Source organism: Salmo salar, chromosome ssa05, assembly GCF_905237065.1.
Source record: "Salmo salar chromosome ssa05, Ssal_v3.1, whole genome shotgun sequence".
Classification (NCBI taxonomy): Eukaryota; Metazoa; Chordata; class Actinopteri; order Salmoniformes; family Salmonidae; genus Salmo; species Salmo salar.
This window is the reverse complement of record NC_059446.1, coordinates 91,154,452-91,173,010: the sequence shown is the minus strand read 5'-3', so window position 1 is coordinate 91,173,010 and position 18,559 is coordinate 91,154,452. Positions and strand designations below refer to the sequence as shown.

Sequence of the window (18,559 nt, the reverse complement as noted above, 5' to 3'; positions counted from 1 at the left end):
TGCGGAAGAGGAAAAAGGGGGAGAAGAAAGGAGGTGGGAGGGGAGAGGAACCTTTGCCTGGTGCTGGGGGGGAGGCCCCGACTAGAAAGAAAAGGTAGGTGATCAGGATGGGAGGATCAAGGTGTTTCTGAGGAAGAGGATGATAAGGAGGCTATCTTTTCAGACTCCTATTCAATGGGTCCAGAGCTGACAGCCAGCCAGGCAGAGGGGTCAAAGCACACGGTGAGGGAACTGTCAAGGTTCCTAATCTTTAAGCTTTTTTTTTTTGCAATCCGTGGAAAGTTTGTAAGATCAGTACAACACTCTATTGAAAATTAGGGGCACGGTGTCCTCTCACCCAGGAAGTGTTTTAGGTTGAGGAAGTGAGTCACAACAGTGTGTAAGGGTCTATTTTCAGACGCTGTTTACATGAAAACATTTTTTTCTGGCACTGGGGCTTTTTGAGCTTTGCTTTTGGTCTCTTTCTTTGCTGGCTTTTCTCCCACTTCTTATGGAGACTCTACGGGTAGGCTCGCTTAATATAAATGGCGCCAGAGATGCGGGAAAGAAGAGTCTGTTGGGTGAATACGTAAAACAAAAAGAAATTACAGATGTTGTTTCTGCAGGAGATGCATAGTGATGTGGTGAATAAAGTTGATTGGGGGCTCTGGAGGAAAGGGGCAAGTGTGTTGAGTCATGGAACAAATGTTAGTGCAGGGGAGGCTTTCCTTTTTTGTACCGGGTCTGGCTGTAAAAAATGTGCTCCTCAAAGGAGGTGTGTAGGGTAGACTGCTTGTAGTAAAAGCAGAAATTAATAAAAGGGGTTTTGTCTTTATAAATGTGTATGTTCCTAACACAGGGAGAGAGAGGAGGTGTCTGTTTGGGTGTCTTAGACAGGAACTCTCACAGGTAGCGCCTGAGGAGACGCTGGTGGTCGGCGAGGACTAGAACTGTACGATGGATTTTACGAAATTCAGACATGTGGAGGAGCCTCGTTCAGGCTCAGTGGGGGTGTTAAGGGACATCATTAATCAGTTTGACCTAGTGGATGTTTGGAGAAATAGACATCCCAACACATGGGTGAAGGTCTTTGGAGCTAGGGTGAGCGCAGCCTGACTTGATCGGTTTTACACGTCCAGGAATCAGAGCAATAGGCTGTTGGGCACTACCATTCTCCCGGTGGGGTTTTTCGGATCATCACATAACCATGGCTCGGCTGTCTATTTCACCAGGGCCTCGGACAGGCATCCTATTAGAAGTTTAATGTAAAGCTCTTACAGGATGCCACTTTTTGCTCAGGTTTCCAGACTTTTTGGGAAAAGGTGGGGGCAGCGAAGGGAGGAGTATGAGTCTCTGAGTCAATGGTGCGATGTGGGTAAAGTCGTCTTTTCTGTCAACAGTATACATCTCTCTCATCCTCAGAGGCTAGGACAGTATTGGGGGAACTACGAGCTTAGCATTAGTGATGTGGGGGTAGAGCTGGTGGGGCAAGGCAATGTAGGCCTCTGGACTCTATAGTACACAAGGACCAGACATATTGTGTACCGGGACACTGAAACACGGACAACTTGTTCTTAATCAGGAACATGTTGGACTTGTCGAACTTTGTTGGAATGTGAACTTTGTTGGAATGTGAACTTTGGACTGGTCTCTATAGACTAAGACAAGGCTTTTGATAGAGTGGACCATGAGTATCTGTTTAATGTGATGTTTGTGTTTGTGTTTGGAGAAAGGATTTTGGCCTGTGTGAAGCTGTTGTATGCTGGGGCGTTGTGTATGGTCAAGGTGAGAGGGGGGCTCAGTAGTCCATTCTGGGTGAGGCGGAGCATTAGACAAGGATGCCCTCTGTTAGAAAGATTATATACACTAGCCATTCAGCCTTTTCTGGACCTGCTACGCAGGAGACTGCAGGGAGTGTGCTGGACAGGCATGAGTGTGTTGACATGTATAGCTGTGTCGGTGTATGCAGACAACATTTCTGGGATGGGCAGGATATGCAGACAACTAAAGACTAGTCTGAAGGTGTACGAGGGAGCTTCGTCCGCTAAGGTGAACTGAGGCAAGAGCAAAGCTCTTTTATGTGGGCCAAGACCTACAACGCAAGCTGGTGGATTTTTTTCTGGTCAGGCCATCACTGGCTGAGGGCAGCAGGGTTGTACATGTCCGTCCACTAAGGAGGACAAGGCCTGGTGGAACTGGAGAGCAGGGTGGCTGTATTCCGACTAAAGGTGGTGCAGAGACTGCTGTACCATACTGATGTCGGCTGGAGGGAACCAGCATGCGCGCTGCTGAGGAGAGCTGGCGGATTAGGGTTGGACCGGCAGCTGTTCCTCATGAGGCTGAGTACAGCACGTCTGTCTTATTTTTACTCCGCGGTGCTGAGGGCCTGACAACTGCTAAGGCCCACACGAGAAGGAGGTGTGGAGCCTGGGATGTGGGTGTGGAAGGAGCCTATCTTCCACAACCCAGCCATCCTTTTGAGATGGGTTCAGTCGGCCACCCTGCAGAGGCAGTGACCTGCGACTGCTGGGAGAGGAGGGGTGGAAAACCTCGGAAGTCTTGGCACAACAAACAGGACTAACATCTCTTAGGCTGCTGGAGAGATCCTGGAGGACTTGTTAGATTTGAACCCTCTGAGCCTGGGGGAGTTTGAGGGGGCGGGAGGTAAAGCCCAGTAAAATCTCTGCGTTAAGGTGAGGAACATTAGGAGCCTAACAGGAGTGAAGGCACATCAGTGGCAGGGGGTATGTGGGGCAGAGAGTATGGTGGGTTTTAGATGGAGGGGCCTCTACAAACCCCCAGTACCAGAGAGGTCAGGGGATCTCCAGTGGAGGGTTCTACATGGAGCCCTGGCCACTAACAGCTGGTTGGTACGGGTCGACCCGGGAGTCGGGCAGGGGTGTCCTTTCTGTGTCATGAGAGAAACTGTGATTCATGTGTTTTCTGTGTGCACCAGGTTAATGTCATTAATGTCTCTGTTGGAATGTCTGTGTGCACCAGGTTAATGTCATTAATGTCTCTGTTGGAATGTCTGTGTGCACCAGGTTAATGTCATTAATGTCTCTGTTGGAATGTCTGTGTGCACCAGGTTAATGTCTCTGTTGGAATGTCTGTGTGCACCAGTTTAATGTCTCTGTTGGAATGTCTGTGTGCACCAGGTTAATGTCTCTGTTGGAATGTCTGTGTGCACCAGTTTAATGTCTCTGTTGGAATGTCTGTGTGCACCAGGTTAATGTCTCTGTTGGAATGTCTGTGTGAGAGGTTGGGGGTGGAGCTTACTGTTCGGGATGTTTATAATGGGGTTCAGCTATTCTAATAAGGAAAAGGCCAAATGTATGTTGTTAAATTTTCTGTTTGCTCAGACAAAGTTGGCTATTTGGCTAAAAAGTAGGGGTCAAAGGTCAAAGGTCAAGGGACAACAGATGGGATGTTCTCTGCGTGCTTTAGGGTGGAATTTGGTTTTAATGAAATGAAATGAGGATGTATCATTAAAGAAAGGTAAAAAGTATCTCTCTCTCATCCCTCTCCCCTCTCTCTCTCACATCACCCCATCAGAGAAAGAGACAGATGGAAGGAGAGGGAGGAGGGAAGAGGTGAAGGAGAGGGAGGAGGGGAGAGAGAGGAGGGGATAGATTTAGGGAGAGGTGAAGGGAGAGAGAGGAGGGGAGAGGTGAAGGGAGAGGGAGGAAGAAAGGAAGGGAGAGGTGAAGGGAGAGGTGAGGGGAGAGGTGAGGGGAGAGGTGAATGGAGAGGAGGGGAGAGATGAAGGGAGAGGTGAGGGGAGAGGTGAGGGGAGAGGTGAATGGAGAGGAGGGGAGAGGTGAAGGGAGAGGTGAGGGGAGAGGTGAATGGAGAGAGGAGGGGAGAGGTGAAGGGAGAGAGAGAGGAGGGGAGAGGTGCAGGGAGAGAGAGGAGGGGAGAGGTGATGGGAGAGGAGAGGGGAGAGGAGAGGGGGAGGTGAAGGGAGAGGTGAAGGGAGAGGGAGGAGGGGAGAGGTGAGGGAGAGGAGGGGAGAGGTGAGGGGAGAGGTGAATGGAGAGGTGAAGGGAGAGGTGAAGGGAGAGGTGAAGGGAGAGGTGAATGGAGAGAGAGGAGGGAGAGGTGAAGGGAGAGGTGAATGGAGAGAGGAGGGGAGAGGTGAAGGGAGAGAGAGGAGGGAGTAAGGAGAGGTGAATGGAGAGAGAGGAGGGGAGAGGTGAAGGGAGAGAGAGGAGGGGAGAGGTGAAGGGAGAGGAGGGGAGAGGTGAAGGGAGAGGGGGGAGGTGAAGGGAGAGGTGAAGGGAGAGAGGAGGGAGAGGTGAAGGGAGAGGAGGGGAGAGGTGAAGGGAGAGGTGAATGGAGAGAGAGGAGGGAGAGGTGAATGGAGAGAGAGGAGAGAGAGGAGAATGGAGAGAGAGGAGGGAGAGGTGAAGGGAGAGGTGAAGGGAGAGAGAGGAGGGGAGAGATGAGGGAGGGAGAGGGAGGAGGGGAGAGGATGATGGGAAGGGAGAGAGAGAGAAAGAGAGGGAGACAGAAACGTTAAAGGGAAGCAGTCATTTGAAACCAATTTTGGAGGGCTCTCCAGTAGGGACTAATTGTTTGGCAACTGGAGAAGCCTTTAGGGAAATGAGGTCTGTCTGTCTGTCTGTCTGTCTGTCTGTCTGTCTGTCTGTCTGTCTGTCTGTCTGTCTGTCTGTCTGTCTGTCTGTCTGTCTGTCTGTCTGTCTGTCTGTCTGTCTGTCTGTCTGTCTGTCTGTCTGTCTGTCTGTCCTCTGGTCTGTCTGTCTGTCTGTCTGTCTGTCTGTCTGTCTGTCTGTCTGTCTGTCTGTCTGTCTGTCTGTCTGTCTGTCTGTCTGTTTGTCTGTCTGTTTGTCTGTCTGTCTGTCTGTCTGTCTGTCTGTCTGTCTGTCTGTCTGTCTGTCTGTCTGTCTGTCTGTCTGTCTGTCTGTCTGTCTGTCTGTCTGTCTGTCTGTCTGTCTGTCTGTCTGTCTGTCCTGTCTGTCTGTCTGTCTGTCTGTCTGTCTGTCTGTCTGTCTGTCTGTCTGTCTGTCTGTCTGTCTGTCTGTCTGTCTGTCTGTCTGTCTGTCTGTCTGTCTGTCTGTCTGTGTCAGGAGAGGAGAGGAGAGGAGAGGAGAGGAGAGGAGAGGAGAGGAGAGGAGAGGAGAGGAGAGGAGAGGAGAGGAGAGGAGAGGAGAGGAGAGGAGAGGAGAGGAGATGAGAGGAGAGGAGAAGGTAGAGACAGAGAACTTCAACATGAATAGACTGCAGCTTTGCATCCTGTTATTGTTGTGGATGCTGTTGTCTCATCTTTCACATTGTTGCAGTTTCCCCCAATTTCAACTGTGTACTTTCCTAACCTCTTTGGAATCATAGCGAAGTGGATGCTGGAAAATGTTGAAAGAGTGTTATGGTAGGGTGAGGAGGAGGTGAGGGGAGGAGGAGAGGAGGGGAGGGGAGGAGGGGAGGGGGAGGGGAGGAGAGGAGAGGAGGGAGGGGAGGAGGAGGAGGGGAGGAGAGGAGGAGTGGAGTGTGGGGATGGGAGGAGGTGTTGGGGAGGAGAGGAGGGGAGGAGGGGAGGGAGGAGAGTTGGGGAGGGGAGGAGGATGGGAGGAGGGGAGGAGGGGTGAGGAGGAGGGTGGGGAGGAGGGGAGGAGACTGTCTGCAAACAGGTGACCTGTGTGGCTCAGTTGGTAGAGCAGGAGGGGAGGGTAGAGATGGGGGACAGTTGGCTGGAAAATGTTGAAAGAGTGTTATGGTAGGGTGAGGAGGAGGTGAGGGGAGGAGGAGAGGAGAAGGGGAGGGAGGAGAGGAAGGAGGAGGAGGAGGGGAGGAGAGGAGGAGTGAGTGTGGGGATGGGAGGAGGTGTTGGGGAGGAGAGGAGGGGAGGAGGGGAGGGAGGAGAGTTGGGGAGGGGAGGAGGATGGGAGGAGGGGAGGAGGGGTGAGGAGGAGGGTGGGGAGGAGGGGAGGAGACTGTCTGCAAACAGGTGACCTGTGTGGCTCAGTTGGTAGAGCAGGAGGGGAGGGTAGAGATGGGGGGACAGTTGGCTCAGTTGGTAGAGCAGGAGGGGAGGGTAGAGATGGGGGACAGTTGGCTCAGTTGGTAGAGCAGGAGGGGAGGGTAGAGATGGGGGACAGTTGGCTCAGTTGGTAGAGCAGGAGGGGAGGGTAGAGATGGGGGACAGTTGGCTCAGTTGGTAGAGCAGGAGGGGAGGGTAGAGATGGGGGACAGTTGGCTCAGTTGGTAGAGCAGGAGGGGAGGGTAGAGATGGGGGACAGTTGGCTCAGTTGGTAGAGCAGGAGGGGAGGGTAGAGATGGGGGACAGTTGGCTCAGTTGGTAGAGCAGGAGGGGAGGGTAGAGATGGGGGACAGTTGGCTCAGTTGGTAGAGCAGGAGGGGAGGGTAGAGATGGGGGACAGTTGGCTCAGTTGGTAGAGCAGGAGGGGAGGGTAGAGATGGGGGACAGTTGGCTCAGTTGGTAGAGCATGGTGTTGCTACACCAGTATAGTAGGTTCAATTCCTGCTGGGCCACACATACAAAACATGCATGACTGTAAGTGGCTTTGGATAAAAGCGCCCGTTAAATGGCAGATATTCTGACATGATGAAATGGCTTGCTTTCTAGGATGGCCCAGTAGGGTGTTGTCTCTGAATAGTCCAGACGATGAGATTACTGTGAGAGGAGTCAAACAGGTGAAACTGTGAGGTGTTGTTGGAGAGGAGAACATGTCTGTCAACACACTGTATCATTACAGAGAGCTGGCTCCCCATCTCTACCTTCACCTCCTCTCTCCCCATCTCTACCTCCTCTCCTCTCTTCACCTCCTCTACCCTCCCCTCCTCTCTCCCCCCATCTCTACCCTCCCCTCCTCTCTCCCCCCATCTCTACCCTCCCCTCCTCTCTCCCCCCATCTCTACCCTCCCCTCCTCTCTTCACCTCCTCTACCCTCCCCTCCATACTATATCCTCCCCTGTCATCCCTCCATACTATATCCTCCCCTGTCACCCCTCCATACTATATCCTCCCCTGTCATCCCCTCCATACTATATCCTCCCCTGTCATCCCTCCATACCAAAACCTCCCCTGTCATCCCTCCATACTATATCCTCCCCTGTCATCCCTCCATACTATATCCTCCCCTGTCACCCCTCCATACTATATCCTCCCATGTCACCCCTCCATACTATATCCTCCCCTGTCATCCCTCCATACTATATCCTCCCCTGTCATCCCTCCATACTATATCCTCTCCTGTTACCCCTCCATACTATATCCTCCCCTGTCACCCCTCCATACTATATCCTCCCCTGTCACCCCTCCATACTATATCCTCCCCTGTCACCCCTCCATACTATATCCTCCCCTGTTACCCCTCCATACTATATCCTCCCCTGTCATCCCTACATACTATATCCTCCCCTGTCATCCCTCCATACTATATCCTCCCCTGTTACCCCTCCATACTATATCCTCCCCTGTCATCCCTCCATACTATATCCTCCCCTGTCATCCCTCCATACTCTATCCTCCCCTGTCACCCCTCCATACCCTATCCTCCCCTGTTACCCCTCCATACCCTATCCTCCCCTGTTACCCCTCCATACCCTATCCTCCCCTGTTACCCCTCCATACTATATCCTCCCCTGTCACCCCTCCATACTCTATCCTCCCCTGTCACCCCTCCATACTATATCCTCCCCTGTTACCCCTCCATACTATATCCTCCCCTGTCATCCCTCCATACCCTATCCTCCCCTGTTACCCCTCCATACTATATCCTCCCCTGTCATCCCTCCATACTATATCCTCCCCTGTCATCCCTCCATACTATATCCTCCCCTGTTATCCCTCCATACTATATCCTCCCCTGTCATCCCTCCATACTATATCCTCCCCTGTCACCCCTCCATACTATATTCTCCCCTGTCATCCCCTCCATACTATATCCTCCCCTGTCATCCCTCCATACTTTATCCTCCCCTGTCATCCCTCCATACTATATCCTCCCCTGTCACCCCTCCATACTATATCCTCCCCTGTCATCCCTCCATACTATATCCTCCCCTGTCATCCCTCCATACTATATCCTCCCCTGTCATCCCTCCATACCTCATCCTCCCCTGTCACCCCTCCATACTATATCCTCCCCTGTCACCCCTCCATACTCTATCCTCCCCTGTCATCCCTCCATACTATATCCTCCCCTGTTACCCCTCCATACTCTATCCTCCCCTGTCATCCCTCCATACTATATCCTCCCCTGTTATCCCTCCATACTCTATCCTCCCCTGTCACCCCTCCATACTATATCCTCCCCTGTCATCCCTCCATACTATATCCTCCCCTGTCATCCCTCGATACTATATCCTCCCCTGTCACCCCTCCATACTATATCCTCCCCTGTCATCCCTCCATACTATATCCTCCCCTGTCACTCCTCCATACTATATCCTCCCCTGTCATCCTTCCATACTATATCCTCCCCTGTCATCCCTCCATACCCTATCCACCCCTGTCATCCCTCCATACTCTATCCTCCCCTGTCATCCCTCCATACTATATCCTCCCCTGTCATCCCTCCATACTATATCCTCCCCTGTCATCCCTCCATACCCTATCCTCCCCTGTCATCCCTCCATACTATATCCTCCCCTGTCATCCCTCCATACTTCATTGAGAACATATTTGTTAGAAGGGATGGAATGCTGATCCGTCTCTGCTCTTCCTGTTCTGGGTCGTATTTCTGAGAACTTAATCCAGTCGGTTATAGTACTACCATCGCAGCCTCAGGCACACTGGTGTGTGTGTGTGTGTGTGTGTGTGTGTGTGTGTGTGTGTGTGTGTGTGTGTGTGTGTGTGTGTGTGTGTGTGTGTGTGTGTGTGTGTGTGTGTGTGTGGTTGTTGGAAGTACAGGTAATATATTAATATCAGGGCTTGGCTCAGCCTCTCTGCAGAGTGGTGACAGCTAGTCATTATCACACACACACACACACACACACACACACACACACACACACACACACACACACACACACACACACACACACACACACACACACACACACACACACACACACACACACACACACACACACACACACACCTACCTACCTACCTACCTACCTACCTATTAGGGCCTGTTTGGTCTGTTGCCTGTATATCCACTCTGTCTCTGAGAGGGAGTCAGTGTAGTGGTCCCCCTGTATATCCACTCTGTCTCTGAGAGGGAGTCAGTGTAGTGGTCCCCCTGTATAACCACTCTGTCTCTGAGAGGGAGTCAGTGTAGTGGTCCCCCTGTATATCCACTCTGTCTCTGAGAGGGAGTCAGTGTAGTGGTCCCCCTGTATATCCACTCTGTCTCTGAGAGGGAGTCAGTGTATGAATGATAGACAGTGCGTTCTAACAATAGCATATCATAATATCTTAATTGTATTCCCCTTATTTATACAACGGATGCGTCTAATCCTGAATGCGGATTGGTTAAAAGCGCATTCCAGATGGTGTCTATTCCACAAGTTACCACTGGCTAAATCTATGACGTTAAAATGCCTATTTACTCTGTTCCATTGGACTGCTGCAATCCACTGTCTCATCAGCCCAGCCAGGCAATTTATAAACTTGATCTCCACTATAAAAAGCATCTAGACATTAACTCACATTTCTTTAAGACTAACATTTAGTTTTCAACAGCGGAGATTTGTGTAAACATTGCTGTCTGCCTCTCCGACATTTGCAACATTGTTTAAATATTCAGATTCGATCTGTAGTTGTAATCTCTCTCTCTCTCTCTCTCTCTCTCTCTCTCTCTCTCTCCCTCTCTGCCTCTGTCTCTATCTCTCTCTCAGCAGTCCTATGCCCCTCCCCCTTCCACCATGGTCCCTCCCAGTCCCAGCCCTAACAACGGTCACCGAGGAGGAGGAGGAGGAGGAGGTGGAGGCTGTAGTATGGAGCAGCTCAGTCACACTAACCTGTACATCAGAGGACTACCCCCTGGGACCAGTGACCAGGACCTCATCAAACTATGTCAACCGTGAGTGGAGACATCTCTCTATTAGTGATCTGGATATAACAGGTCATTACTTTATGTACTACCTACACTGACTGGACTGACCAGGTGAATCCAGGTGAAAGCTATGATCTGGATATAACAGGTCATTACTTTATGTACTACCTACACTGACTGGACTGACCAGGTGAATCCAGGTTAAAGCTATGATCTGGATATAACAGGTCATTACTTTATGTACTACCTACACTGACTGGACTGACCAGGTGAATCCAGGTGAAAGCTATGATCTGGATATAACAGGTCATTACTTTATGTACTACCTACACTGACTGGACTGACCAGGTGAATCCAGGTTAAAGCTATGATCTGGATATAACAGGTCATTACTTTATGTACTACCTACACTGACTGGACTGACCAGGTGAATCCAGGTGAAAGCTATGATCTGGATATAACAGGTCATTACTTTATGTACTACCTACACTGACTGGACCGACCAGGTGAATCCAGGTGAAAGCTATGATCTGGATATAACAGGTCATTACTTTATGTACTACCTACACTGACTGGACTGACCAGGTGAATCCAGGTGAAAGCTATGATCTGGATATAACAGGTCATTACTTTATGTACTACCTACACTGACTGGACTGACCAGGTGAATCCAGGTGAAAGCTATGATCTGGATATAACAGGTCATTACTTTATGTACTACCTACACTGACTGGACTGACCAGGTGAATCCAGGTGAAAGCTATGATCTGGATATAACAGGTCATTACTTTATGTACTACCTACACTGACTGGACTGACCAGGTGAATCCAGGTGAAAGCTATGATCTGGATATAACAGGTCATTACTTTATGTACTACCTACACTGACTGGACTGACCAGGTGAATCCAGGTGAAAGCTATGATCTGGATATAACAGGTCATTACTTTATGTACTACCTACACTGACTGGACTGACCAGGTGAATCCAGGTGAAAGCTATGATCTGGATATAACAGGTCATTACTTTATGTACTACCTACACTGACTGGACTGACCAGGTGAATCCAGGTGAAAGCTATGATCTGGATATAACAGGTCATTACTTTATGTACTACCTACACTGACTGGACCGACCAGGTGAATCCAGGTGAAAGCTATGATCTGGATATAACAGGTCATTACTTTATGTACTACCTACACTGACTGGACCGACCAGGTGAATCCAGGTGAAAGCTATGATCTGGATATAACAGGTCATTACTTTATGTACTACCTACACTGACTGGACTGACCAGGTGAATCCAGGTGAAAGCTATGATCTGGATATAACAGGTCATTACTTTATGTACTACCTACACTGACTGGACTGACCAGGTGAATCCAGGTGAAAGCTATGATCTGGATATAACAGGTCATTACTTTATGTACTACCTACACTGACTGGACTGACCAGGTGAATCCAGGTGAAAGCTATGATCTGGATATAACAGGTCATTACTTTATGTACTACCTACACTGACTGGACTGACCAGGTGAATCCAGGTGAAAGCTATGATCTGGATATAACAGGTCATTACTTTATGTACTACCTACACTGACTGGACTGACCAGGTGAATCCAGGTGAAAGCTATGATCTGGATATAACAGGTCATTACTTTATGTACTACCTACACTGACTGGACTGACCAGGTGAATCCAGGTGAAAGCTATGATCTGGATATAACAGGTCATTACTTTATGTACTACCTACACTGACTGGACTGACCAGGTGAATCCAGGTGAAAGCTATGATCTGGATATAACAGGTCATTACTTTATGTACTACCTACACTGACTGGACTGACCAGGTGAATCCAGGTGAAAGCTATGATCTGGATATAACAGGTCATTACTTTATGTACTACCTACACTGACTGGACTGACCAGGTGAATCCAGGTGAAAGCTATGATCTGGATATAACAGGTCATTACTTTATGTACTACCTACACTGACTGGACTGACCAGGTGAATCCAGGTGAAAGCTATGATCTGGATATAACAGGTCATTACTTTATGTACTACCTACACTGACTGGACTGACCAGGTGAATCCAGGTGAAAGCTATGATCTGGATATAACAGGTCATTACTTTATGTACTACCTACACTGACTGGACTGACCAGGTGAATCCAGGTGAAAGCTATGATCTGGATATAACAGGTCATTACTTTATGTACTACCTACACTGACTGGACTGACCAGGTGAATCCAGGTGAAAGCTATGATCTGGATATAACAGGTCATTACTTTATGTACTACCTACACTGACTGGACTGACCAGGTGAATCCAGGTGAAAGCTATGATCTGGATATAACAGGTCATTACTTTATGTACTACCTACACTGACTGGACTGACCAGGTGAATCCAGGTGAAAGCTATGATCTGGATATAACAGGTCATTACTTTATGTACTACCTACACTGACTGGACTGACCAGGTGAATCCAGGTGAAAGCTATGATCTGGATATAACAGGTCATTACTTTATGTACTACCTACACTGACTGGACTGACCAGGTGAATCCAGGTGAAAGCTATGATCTGGATATAACAGGTCATTACTTTATGTACTACCTACACTGACTGGACTGACCAGGTGAATCCAGGTGAAAGCTATGATCTGGATATAACAGGTCATTACTTTATGTACTACCTACACTGACTGGACTGACCAGGTGAATCCAGGTGAAAGCTATGATCTGGATATAACAGGTCATTACTTTATGTACTACCTACACTGACTGGACTGACCAGGTGAATCCAGGTGAAAGCTATGATCTGGATATAACAGGTCATTACTTTATGTACTACCTACACTGACTGGACCGACCAGGTGAATCCAGGTGAAAGCTATGATCTGGATATAACAGGTCATTACTTTATGTACTACCTACACTGACTGGACCGACCAGGTGAATCCAGGTGAAAGCTATGATCTGGATATAACAGGTCATTACTTTATGTACTACCTACACTGACTGGACCGACCAGGTGAATCCAGGTGAAAGCTATGATCTGGATATAACAGGTCATTACTTTATGTACTACCTACACTGACTGGACCGACCAGGTGAATCCAGGTGAAAGCTATGATCTGGATATAACAGGTCATTACTTTATGTACTACCTACACTGACTGGACCGACCAGGTGAATCCAGGTGAAAGCTATGATCTGGATATAACAGGTCATTACTTTATGTACTACCTACACTGACTGGACTGACCAGGTGAATCCAGGTGAAAGCTATGATCTGGATATAACAGGTCATTACTTTATGTACTACCTACACTGACTGGACTGACCAGGTGAATCCAGGTGAAAGCTATGATCTGGATATAACAGGTCATTACTTTATGTACTACCTACACTGACTGGACTGACCAGGTGAATCCAGGTGAAAGCTATGATCTGGATATAACAGGTCATTACTTTATGTACTACGTACACTGACTGGACTGACCAGGTGAATCCAGGTGAAAGCTATGATCTGGATATAACAGGTCATTACTTTATGTACTACCTACACTGACTGGACTGACCAGGTGAATCCAGGTGAAAGCTATGATCTGGATATAACAGGTCATTACTTTATGTACTACCTACACTGACTGGACCGACCAGGTGAATCCAGGTGAAAGCTATGATCTGGATATAACAGGTCATTACTTTATGTACTACCTACACTGACTGGACTGACCAGGTGAATCCAGGTGAATCCAGGTGAATCCAGGGGAAAGCTATGATCTGGATATAACAGGTCATTACTTTATGTACTACCTACACTGACTGGACTGACCAGGTGAATCCAGGTGAATCCAGGTGAAAGCTATGATCGCTTATTGATGTCACTTGTTAATTCCACGTCAATCAGTGTAGATCAGGTATTCCCAAACTGGGGTAGGCAGGGGTACGTGCAATGCAGTCGGCGGTATGCCAAATAAAAATGTATATCTTTTTTTAAGTTATAAAAAAACAGTCCTTTTATATTTTCCAACGGGGCTCTACATTTGGGTGAAGTTTTCTTCTCGCCTGAGTAGCCTGGTTTCACTGGCAAAAACAAAATTCAACCATCTGGTGTTCAGCGAAATAACAACACAATGTGAAATACAGGTAGCCTAGTCAAATAATGAACATCCAATCACATCAACCGTTACTCTCTCGCGGGAATTCCACTAACGGTCCGTATGTAGCTGCTGCTCAGTCTGTTTGCGCGAAAATGGATAAATGGTTAAAAAAAGTAAGGCCCGGGTGCATAGAGACACATACCAGCTCTACTGCTAGTGCTGCTACTACCAGCAGTACTACACCTGCTACTACCAGCAGTACTACACCTGCTACTACCAGCAGTACTACACCTGCTACTACCATCAGTACTACACCTGCTACTACCATCAGTACTACACCTGCTACTACCAGCAGTACTACACCTGCTACTACCAGCAGTACTACACCTGCTACTACCAGCAGTACTACACCTGCTACTACCAGCAGTACTACACCTGCTACTACCAGCAGTACTACACATGCTACTACCAGCAGTACTACACCTGCTACTACCATCAGTACTACACCTGCTACTACCAGCAGTACTACACCTGCTACTACCAGCAGTACTACACCTGCTACTACCAGCAGTACTACACCTGCTACTACCAGCAGTACTACACCTGCTACTACCAGCAGTACTACACCTGCTACTACCAGCAGTACTACACCTGCTACTACCAGCAGTACTACACCTGCTACTACCAGCAGTACTACACCTGCTACTACCATCAGTACTACACCTGCTACTACCAGCAGTACTACAACTGCTACTACCAGCAGTACTACACCTGCTACTACCATCAGTACTACACCTGCTACTACCATCAGTACTACACCTGCTACTACCAGCAGTACTACACCTGCACCTGTCAGCGACACAAGTTGTTCTGCTTCCAGGAGCACATTCAATGCTAGCATCAATAATTCTACGTTTGTTGTTGACAATTGTGAATCTGATGCAGCCGAAGAGCTACTTCTTAACCGGGAAAGCAATGAACAACAGACAGGGACGGTGGACCATCGAAGAGGCGCAAATATGATGAGAACTACATTGATTTGGGGTTCACTTATATTGGGAGTAGTGCCTTTCCTCAGCCACAGTGTGTTATATGTGTAAAAGTACTATGTCACAACTCGATGAAACCTTCACTCTTGCACAGATATTAAGAAACAAAACATGCCAATTTAAAAAATAAACCACGGGAGTTTTTGGAGCGAGAATTAAGACGACTTTCGAGTAGTAAGACATGTATAAAAGCAACAGATACCATTAATAAGAAGGAGCTAGAAGCATCTTATATGGTGAGCTACCGAGTGGCTAGGACAGGCAAGCCCCATAGTATTGTGGAGGACTTATTTCTTCGTGCTGCTGCGGATATGGCTGCTCGGGGAAAAAGCCAAAAAAACTATACAGACAATGACTTCATCAAACAACACTGTTTCACGACGCATCTATGACATGGCAGGAGATGTTTTGAAACAATTACCGCTTCACATACAAGCCAGTGAATTATATGCGTTACAGCTGGATGAGTTAACAGGCGTGGCCGGCCTGGCACAGCTCCTGGTATATGTCCGTTACGTTTATGGGGGGTCAAATATGGAAGACATCCTCTTCTGCAAACCACTGGAAACCAGGACAAAAGGAGAGAATATTTTTAAGGTAGTGGACAGCTTTGTGACGTCAATTGGACTTTGGTGGTCAAGATGTGTTGGTGTCTGTACTGATGGTGTAAAAGCCATGACAGGGAGACATAGTGGAGTGGTAATGCGCGTTCAAGCAGTTGCTCCCGACACCTCTTGGGTCCACTGCAGCATCCACCGAGAGGCTCTTGCTGCTAAGGGAATGCCTGACGGCTTGAAAGACATTGGTTAACTTTGTTAAAGCAAGGCCCCTGAACTCTTGTGTATTTACTGCACTATGCAATGATATGGGCAGCGACCATGTAACTATTTTACAGCGTACAGAAGTGCGCTGGTTATCAAGAGGCAAAGTATTGACACGTTTTTTTGAATTGAGAGACTAGCTTAAAGTTTTCTTTACTGACCATAATTTTCACTTGTCTGACCGCTTGCATGATGACGAGTTTCTGGACACGACTGGCCAATCTGGGTGATGTTTTTCTGGCCTGAATGATCTGAATCTAGGATTACAGGGACTCTCTGCAACTATATTCAATGTGCGGGACAAAACTGAGGCTATGATTAAGAAGATGTAACTCTTCTCTGTCTGCATTAACAAGGACAACACACAGGTCTTTCCATCATTGTTTGATTTTTGTTTTGTGCAAATGAACTCGAGCTTACAGACAATGTCCAATGTGATATAGTGAAGCACCTGAGTGAGTTGGGTGCGCAATTATGCAGGTACTTTCCCGAAACGGATGACACAAACAACTGGATTCGTTGTCCCTTTCATGCCCTGCCTCCAGTCCACTTACCGATATCTGAACAAGAGAGCCTCATCGAAATTGCAACAAGCGGTTCTATGAAAATTGCATTTAATCAGAAGCCACTGCCATATTTCTGGATTGGGCTGCGCTCAGAGTATCCTGCCTTGGCAAATCATGCTGTTAAGACACTGATGCCCTTTGCAACCATGTACCTAAGTGAGAGTAGATTCTTAGCCCTCACAAGCATGAAAACTAAATACAGGCACAGACTGTGTGTGGAAAATAATTTAAGACTGAGACTCTCTCCAATACAACCCAACATTGCAGAGTTATGTGCATCCTTTCAAGCACACCTTTCTCATTAACCTGTGGTGAGTTACTCACAATTTTCGATGAACACATTCGGTTTTATATGTAAGATGGTTAAATAAAGAGCAAAATGATTTATTATTATATTATTATTTGTGCCCTGGTCCTATAAGAGCTCTTTGTCACTTCCCACAAGCCGGGTTGTGACAAAAACTCACACTCATTCCAGGGGCGAAAATCTGATATCAACTTTGGAGGGGACAATTACATGACATTTTCTCAAGAGCAATTCCTGAGGGGGACACCAAAAGTAGTGCTGTAACACTTAGCCTACATTGTAATATGGTAAATGTATATTGAGGAACCAAAGAAATAAGGTGTTTGCCGTACTCCTAACTACCGGTACCCAAAACTACACAACTAATCACAACAGCAATACCATTGCCTTTAACAAATCTTAGTTCAGTCACCAGTTTAAGTTGAGAGTGGGGGTATCCATGGCATTTTCCAATTATGTTCCCATTTTACAAGTCAAAAAAATTGAGAACCTTTCATAATGTTGCCAAACAAAGACTCAACAAACTTACCTGAGACTCCCTGTCTCTGCCAGTCTGTCCCTGCATATCTGTCCCCAACTCTGCTGTCACAGACATCTGTTGCCTGCTCTGCCTAATGACATCATTGTGAAACATTTCCATTTAGAATTTCATTTCTTTCTTATGAACATTTTATCAACTAGTCTTTGAGATATTAGGCTACTAGGGTTCTTACTTTACGTTTTGGTGTACTGAATAATACTCTGATGTCCGTCTTTTTTATTTTTCTGCCATTTTTCTCCCTGGCTGGCTGGCTGGCTGGCTACACACACACATAGTGTGTAGGTTATTTACAGTAGGAGATGGGCTTCTTTCATCTTATCTTCTATCATTCTATTTGGGCTTCGATCTAAAAGGTAGCTAGCAAATGTGAAACGGATTGCAGTGACAAGAGTTGACAGCTGTATGAGTTCACCATTTACACAACATATGCTGCAACCTTTTGTAATTTTAATAGTTTGTTTCATATTGGCTGGCTTCCAACAATAGCTGAATTTGCAAAGCTAGCGAGCACCAATTCCGTTTCAGTGGTGTTTGCTATAATCTTTGCTACCCGGGTTAAATAAAGGTGAAATAAAATAAAGAAATAAAAGTTCCCTTGCGACAATTTAGCTTTTGCAACGAGACCATTAAATATATTTAAGACAATGGTAGAAGAGAGTGTAGTTCTGTTCAGTTTGGACTTCAGTTTATCGCTAACCTTATCACAGGGACTTTGAAGCACTAACTTACATCATCTGCATGCTGATCTTGGAATAAATTGACGATAGCAAAGATTCCATCTTTGACGACACCACATAAATGGAATAGGTACTAGCTAGCTTAATAGTTCATATTTGTGCGCTAGCTCTGCATATTCAGCTAGTGTGTGTGTGAACCCTGCCAACATAAAACAAAACATTGCTATGGCGCGATTGACTGGATTAACCTCATGTCAGTCACGTGCATTGAGTGCCTTTCAGACAGTAGATACGACCCCTCTGTTACCTTGCCAACTAAGGAACTGGCAGTGGATCAAACCATTGTGAGGCAAAGGGTGGGGGGGTTGCAATCTTTTGAAACTTAAAAACGAGCTATTAAGTGTCTATGATCAGCACAATTGCTTTCATTGCGTATTTTTTATATTATTTAAATTACATTTATGTTTACAGTGATATATTGGGGTGGACAAATCATATTTTTCCCAGGATGGGGGGGGGGTCGTGTC

The 18,559-nt window shown here is 47.2% G+C and overlaps 1 protein-coding gene across 3 annotated transcripts in view; it reads left to right on the top strand.

Moving 5' to 3' along the window:
* LOC106606141 (RNA-binding motif, single-stranded-interacting protein 3) overlaps window positions 1-18,559 on the top strand; it is a 219,507-nt gene that overhangs the window by 51,403 nt on the left and 149,545 nt on the right. For 2 of the 3 annotated variants that reach the window (XM_045719370.1, XM_045719368.1), the window contains exon 2: window positions 9,805-9,989. In XM_045719370.1, coding sequence (XP_045575326.1) covers window positions 9,805-9,989 — 185 coding nt within the window. The remainder of the gene's footprint in view (window positions 1-9,804; window positions 9,990-18,559) is intronic. The other variant, XM_045719369.1, reaches the window with a different exon arrangement.